The sequence below is a fragment of the Engraulis encrasicolus genome, chromosome 5 (assembly GCF_034702125.1).
Source record: "Engraulis encrasicolus isolate BLACKSEA-1 chromosome 5, IST_EnEncr_1.0, whole genome shotgun sequence".
Lineage (NCBI taxonomy): Eukaryota > Metazoa > Chordata > Actinopteri > Clupeiformes > Engraulidae > Engraulis > Engraulis encrasicolus.
This window is the reverse complement of record NC_085861.1, coordinates 17,078,202-17,085,722: the sequence shown is the minus strand read 5'-3', so window position 1 is coordinate 17,085,722 and position 7,521 is coordinate 17,078,202. Positions and strand designations below refer to the sequence as shown.

The 7,521-nt window shown below is 42.8% G+C and overlaps 1 protein-coding gene across 1 annotated transcript in view; it reads right to left on the bottom strand.

The window, feature by feature from the left end:
* lim2.5 (lens intrinsic membrane protein 2.5) overlaps nucleotides 1-939 on the bottom strand; it is a 5,129-nt gene extending 4,190 nt beyond the window's left edge. Inside the window, exon 1 of the mRNA XM_063198017.1 lies at nucleotides 765-939. Coding sequence (XP_063054087.1) covers nucleotides 765-939 — 175 coding nt within the window. The remainder of the gene's footprint in view (nucleotides 1-764) is intronic.
* Between the last annotated feature and the right edge of the window lie 6,582 nt (nucleotides 940-7,521).

Sequence of the window (7,521 nt, the reverse complement as noted above, 5' to 3'; positions counted from 1 at the left end):
GATCAAATACTTATTCTCCTCACTGTATACCCTGTACAATGGACCGTAAAGTAGGCTATGATTTACATCTGACCAGGTCATTTCCCAACTCAAGCTCTAATCTTTTCTACTGTACTCCACTTTATTATACTCTACTTTATTCTACTCTACTCAGACTCTACTGTACTGTACTGTACTGTATTGTACTCTCCTCTCCGCTACTCTACTCTACTCGACTCTACTCTACTTATCACCTCCAGAGACCATGGTCTACTCTACTGTACCCTACTCTACTCTACTGTATTCTACTCTACTCTCCTGTACTGTACTGTACTGTACTGTACTCTCCTCTACTCTACTCTATGCTACTCTACTCTACTCTACTCGACTCTACTCTACTTATCACCTCCAGAGACCATGGTCTACTCTACTGTACCCTACTCTACTCTACTGTATTCTACTCTACTCTCCTGTACTGTACTGTACTGTACTGTACTGTACTGTACTGTACTGCACTGTACTGTACTGTACTGTACTGTACTCTTCTCTCTACTCTCCTCTACTCTCCTCTACTCTACTCACACCGATGCTGTCAGTCTGCATGTAGCACTTGCCGGATATGCAGTACCTCCAGAGGCCCTGCTCTACTCTACTCTACTCTACTCTACTCTACTCTACTCTACTCTACTCTACTCTACTCTACTCTACTCTACTCTACTCTACTCTACTCTACTCTACTCTACTCGGCTGTATTTATCTAAGTGTTGTACTGTCATGTTACTCACCGATGCTGTCGGTCTGCATGTAGCACTTGCCGGACATGCAGTACCTCCAGAGGCCCTGGTGGGCGAAGCTGCTGGAGAGGCGGTACTGCATCCAGTAGTCTGTTGCCGTGGAGACCACCAGCAGGATGTTGCCCACGATGGCACAGAATAAGCCACCACCCATAAAGCTGTACATCCTGACAGGAGAGGAGAGGCGAGGAGGAGGAGAGGATGAGGAGCTAAGGAGGAGGAAGAGGACGTGGAGGAGGAGAGGAGCTGAGGAGGAGAGGACGCGGAGCTCTAGGCACTGTGGAGTAGAGGAGAGGGGATGAGAGGAGGAGAGGGCATTAAGCTGATGATACACATGGGGAACTTTTTGAGCAATGAAGATAAAAAGGAATACTATGAAGACAAAAATTAACCTCCGCACACTGCTCCCATTTTGCTTTTTTATTTTTCAAGTGAGCGCTTTTGGACTAGCTCGGACTAATAGCTAGGTATGTACGGCCCTGTCCGTTGGGAGGGTTGCAGGTTCAAATCCCACCCTAACCAGCACCTCCATCCATGGCTGAAGTGCCCTTGAGCAAGGCACCTAACCCCACATTGCTCCAGGGCCTGTAACCAATACCCTACACTTAAATAACTGTAAGTTGCTATTAAAAAAAAAAAAACATCAGCTAAGTGTAATGTAACACAAGGACTGGGACAAGCTGGGCATTTTCAGCCAAGACCGGTCCGCCAAGCATTGAGGGAGACCATGAAGCCTGTGACAACATTATTTTGTAGTCATCTACGACAAGCTATTTAGAACCCAACAGCAAAAATGAATATTTAAACCTGACTAAGAGAGGTCAGTTGCGGCAAGCAAAAAACATCAACAGTCCACCGGGCAAATGCCCTGTGTGCCTTATGGCCAATCCAGCCATGAATGGAACAACTAAAGGCCTCTTTACACTCCCCCTGCAGCTGCAGGAGACGTACTGTCAGGGGGGGGGTGACGGCAGATCACATACCCAAACAGCCACCACTCCCCCCTCTTCAGAGCTGAAATGACCCCTTGCAGCGCTGAACGTATACTCAAAAATACTGGATCAGAGCAAGATATCGCGAAACACGCCCACCCAATGCAAAAGCGTGTGCTCAAGTTGGGTCTCCTAAGGGGGCGTTGTCCCCTCCTTCTTCTCTTTTTGAGGTGTTTGCACAAGACGTGCCCTACCGCCATCTACAGCGCTAAGGGGACTTCATTTATTCTCAACCTCAGGACTCCGAAGGTCTCCTAATAGAAGGTGTCCTAAAGGGGCGTTCACCCGAGATAAAGTGGATACCGGAAAAGAAACAAAATGACGTGTCTCTGTCAAGAGTATCTCTGGTATACTTCTCCCAGGCTGAATTGTCCGCTGACAGTACTGTATGTCTCCTGCAGCTGCAGGAGTCTAAACCAGGCTTGAGGGACTGAAACAGTCCACTTGTTGTGGCTTTGTTTGTGCGCAATCCCTGGTGCTGAACAAAAAAGTGAAGTTTTTTCCATAAAAGGTTCTTGTTCAAAAAAAAAGAAAGAAAAAGAAGAATAAGAAAAAAAACACGACTGAAACAGATAATCAGCTTAGCCAGAATGATTTGGGTGTGATTGAAATGTGTTGCAAAGCCACAGGAAGTGAGTATGGGTGGGCCCCAAATGAGGGGCCTGTTAAAGCTTTGTACTAATGGCTAGTAGGCTAACTGGAAAGAGGAAAACGTCAACAGTTTTCTCACTCAGCAGTGCATTTCTGTTTAAGTGTTGAGTTTGGTGTGGAGGTGTTGAGTGTGCTTCCTGTTTTTCTTAATGAGTATTTATTAGATCACACACATGGAAACCTGTTGATACTTGAATGAATGAATGAATGAATGAATTAATTAATGAATTAATTATTTATTTCACTCACACCCTCACAGGCGCTATTGTACACACAGACACACACAAGCATACGCACTCGCGCGCCCACACGCATGTGTAATGCACATGTGTGCAGGACATGTTCACATGCGTACACACACTTAGGCTATACACACGTACACACACACACACAACAGTACAATTCCTGTAATACTGAGGTGGAACGTGTCAGATGGTCATTGATCCGAGAATCGCACTTGGCAGGAAACTCAATTATGTCAAGCCTAACTATCTCATTAACCTTAAGAAATCTCATTTGCCATTTTCTCTGAAAAAAATGGCCTATTGCCAATCATCAGGCACACTTTTGTATTGGCTTCCGTGTTTTGCTGTGCTGTGTGTGCTACAACATTCAGTGCGGCAAGTTGTCAATTCATTGTCAATATAATTATAGTGAAATACACAGGCAATATCATATAATATATAAAATAATAATTGTCTATGGACAATTTCAGGTGTTCTTGGCATTTTTTTCTACTGCAAAACGACTCTGGGGTAAAGTCACAACAAGGACTACAGAAATCACAGCCAAAACACTTTTTTTAGAGCTGTAGGGAGTGAATAACTAGTGATCTGCTCCGTCCTCCATGACTGGGATACCCCGAACATACAACTCAGAGCCATCAGAGGAAGAGTTAGGCTAATCCTGTTAACCTCCATGTTCCATTTTTACACAAAGATGGAGGCTCATGGAACCTTTGATGCACAAATCGCAGTTGACTTAGTTCCAAAATGTTTCCAGGAACTAAGTGTCGAATACAGAAAGTGCAGTTAAGGTAAATGTAATTCATTTCTATAACATCTTTGCCCATTAAGTAGTGGTTCTGTCTCTAGTGTGCCTAGAACTGTTTGTATCTACCGGGATCATGTCACTAACCAACTTCCTGTACCCCGGTTGTCACAACTCTGGATACCATGGCTCTGGTACAACTCCCCTGCACAGCTTCCTTTGGGATGCTAGTTGGGCTGCCCCCTTTAGTGCAGGTTCAGTTGTAAGTTTAGGAACATTTCATATAGATTTTTCCATTCAGCATTTTTTTTACTTCTAGGACCCCCCCGAATACAAATCCACCTGTTTCCAATTTTTTTCTTAATATTTAGTGGCAAATCCAAGATGGCTGCCATTGTGTACAGAACATTCGCCATTAATGCTGTTTTAAGGATTGAATTTCTTCAGCTAATCTGTTTTTTATTTCCAGGACAACATTTCATAGAAAGCCACTTGTTTGCTTCTTTTTTAGTGGGAAAATCAAGATGGCTGACATCATATTTGGCAAAATCGGCATATTTAGTATTTTTTAAGTCTATTCATCCATTGTTGACTTTTATTTGTAATATTTGTTATATGACTGAAGTCAGCCATCACATAAACTAAATTCATTACAAAATCCAAGATGGCCGACATTTCATATAGCAAAATCAATGCTTTCAGGTCTATAAAGCCATTCATTTGTGAATTTAAGCACAGAAGATTTTGTGCAGGTCCAAATTATTGTTCAAACAAAAATGACTATGAATCAATTCATGTACGGTACCTGTTATGCAGTGCTACCTGTACAGTAGTATTGCATATGCACTGGTTTGGCTTCCTATGTCAAGGCCAAGGCCTACAAAGTTGCTTCAGGGTCGGCTTCAGCTTATCTGAAGGCTATGAAACCAAATGTTCTGCCTGGGATGCTGCATTCCTCCAATTCCAACAATCTTGCCATGCTCTCTGCTCACAGAACTAGGCTCTTTGGAATGACAGTCAGTGTACACCCATGATCCTAGTAATGGCCACACTGTCATACCTTTGTAAGACCTTCATGAAGCATCATGAAGTATTGGTGGCACAAGTGTGAATGTAAACTGTGTCTGCCTCCAGGGACACCGGCAGAAATTTTGGGCACCACGAAAGATTTGATTTTTGGGCCCCCATAAGGGCCCTGTCAGTGCTGTCAGTGCTTGGGCCCTTAGAATCTGTAACATCTTTCCCCCCTAGCGGCGCCCATGTCTGCCTCAATGATGCTACAGAGTATTCTCTATATATTAATGTGTGGAATGAGGTAGTCCTATTGCCCAATCTTCTGGATAGTTGTTCTATGAAATGAATAGGATTTTCTTGTACTTCCTGATCAGTCTAAAGAGTTTAGTTGGAGGCAACTGGCTTTTTTTGCAACTGGCAAATTGTAAGCCAACATTTGCGCACAACATTTAAGGTGTGTCACCCCAAACTTCAGATGCTCTACCTCTGAGACTGAGGCATCATGGGGATGGAGAGAGGGCTCCACTCCTGTCATAAATCACACCGGCTCCACCTGCTGCTATGCTATTGAGATCAGGGGTCAGTTCAGATATAGAGGAGATCTAGGTTATTAGCTAGTTCAAGAGTTTTTGGACACCATGTTGAATTTTGCCAAAATATGAGATAAATGTTGATAACATTTCATGTAATGACAGTTATGTGCCTATCAAAATATTACCAATAGGCGTACAATACTGCAGAATGGCTTTATAGACCGTAGCCCCTTAATGCACGCCGTACCTCCTGTGACACACTGTAATAGTCATTGAAAGTTAACTACCATAGCACTACAGTACTATGACATGACACAGGGCCTTTAATGCACTACGACTTGGTCAGTGCCATTCTGGTAACAGCAAATTTAAAATGCCATGTCTTAATGGGTTAAAACTCCAAAATGTCCTTATTTTGCTATAATGTCAGCCATCTTGGATTTTGCTTCTGAAAGTTAAAGGGACAATAAAAACAAATTGTTTTGTATTCAGAGGGGGTCCTACACATAAATAGGATAAGACACATTACCTGGTCATAAAAAGAGCCGTTCAATGCCTTTTCTGATGTCATGTTGAATTTTTACAACAGATTGAATAATTTTTGAATGAAGTTCATGTAATGGCTGACTGAACAGTCCTTTATCCATTGTGAATATTACAAATACAAGAAAAAACAATGACTTTAGAGACCTTAAAACACCAAATATATAATTTATGCTATATGTCATGTCAGCCATCTTGGATTTTGGTACTTAAACTTCAGGGGCGGGGTGAAAACAGGTTGTTTTTTGTTCAGGGGGTGTAAGAAATATAAGAAACACCAATTCCAAAAAGTATATGACATCTTTCTTTCAATTACATTCAATTGTGTTAGAATATGACCATATATCCATCTTGGATTTTGGGCGATTCCACCTCAGAAAGAAAATGGAAACGGGTGGATCCGAAGACTATGGGGTCTGTAGTTGATGAAAAAAACAATTCGGAAAAATCTATATGAAATGTTCCTAAACCTTATTTTTGGGACAATTGAACCTGCACTACTTACTTAGACGAGGCATAAATGCAACTTCTTTGTGCTCTGTGACAAAACAACAATCAATGGGACTTTCCAGTGTGCCTTTTAAGAAAAGTTGATGACGTGAAATTAATTCTCTGTATGGGCAGTTATCATCATCAAAAGAGGAGGACTGCTGTCAAGACAGCTGCATGACGTAAATGTCTTCTTTTTTTTTCAAAGAAGCCTGTATATGGTATCAATATTTCACCATAGGTGATAAGCAAAGTGACCAAGTGCTCACTGATCTGATGCACTGATAGACACACAGAATACAAACCACAACGGGGTCACAAATGATACAGACGCACATCAGCTAATTTCCACTCCTACACAGGGAAATGTGGTGTTAATTCAGCACATATAGATAGTCTGGGACCAAATACACCCTAGAAGTAAGAAGTTAGATGTTAAATTGACTCTTTACATGTAATTGTTGAACCAGCCCTGCTAAATTATACGATACTACTACTGTTGGTGCAGCTACTACAACTCATACTGCTACTACTACTACTACTACTACCACCACTACTACTACTACTAATAAATAATAATAATAAAAAAGAGAGAGGTGGAAGTATGGAAATGAATCCAAAAACAAAACAAAAGAATGAAAAATAACACCTCTCACCAATGTCTTTAAAGAAAGTAATTTCCACCACTTTTTTTTTTGGTTGGCTATTTTCTTTATTTTGACAAATACTGAAATCCGTACATAGTAGTAAATAACCCCTCAAGTTGACATTCGTTTCCCAGCTTCAAATAGTCTAGATGCAGTACTGTATGTATCCATCCTGGGACAAAAAAAAGCCCTGATGCCCGAAAAGCGCGAAACAAAAGCCAAACATTTAGCTCCCCTCCCATGTATCCACTTGGCAGCGAGCCAACATGTCATGGACATTTCCGGAAATTCTCGATTGCCCCTTACCTGATGTCTTGAGGACTGAGAATTCCCTTTTAAGTAGCCGGCGTTAGCCCAGGAGAAGGACAGAGGTGCAGTGTTAGCCCAGAGTGACTGCCACGTCAAAGAGGTCCCACAGGCCGAATTCCAAAAAGTTATCCCCCAACACTTTTCTGTCGATGGAGGCAAAATCCTTTGATCGGTGGCGGCGCGAACAAATGGTGGCCACCACTGGTCTGCCTGTGGGTGAGGGGTGAAGGGTGCAGTGACACCCGCACGCACGCCCGCACGCGGACATGGACACGCGGACACGGACACATGCATACACACAGGCGTGCACACAGCTGGGCCTCTGATGGGGGTGGTGCTGGTGGTGAACTGGGGAAAGGGGTCCAATGGAATACGCACAGAATGGGATACACACACATTTACAAAACCACACGTGTGCATGTCTGGGCCTTTCACTCATGATGATGGGTGAGGAGAGAACTGGGACAGAGGTGAAGAGTGTGTTCATGGGGACAGGGAGGGCCCAAAACTGGGTTCTCATTAGCCTGATTATCATCGACTTTCAAATCTCTTCGAGACTTGGTCTGACCAAGAGCATAAC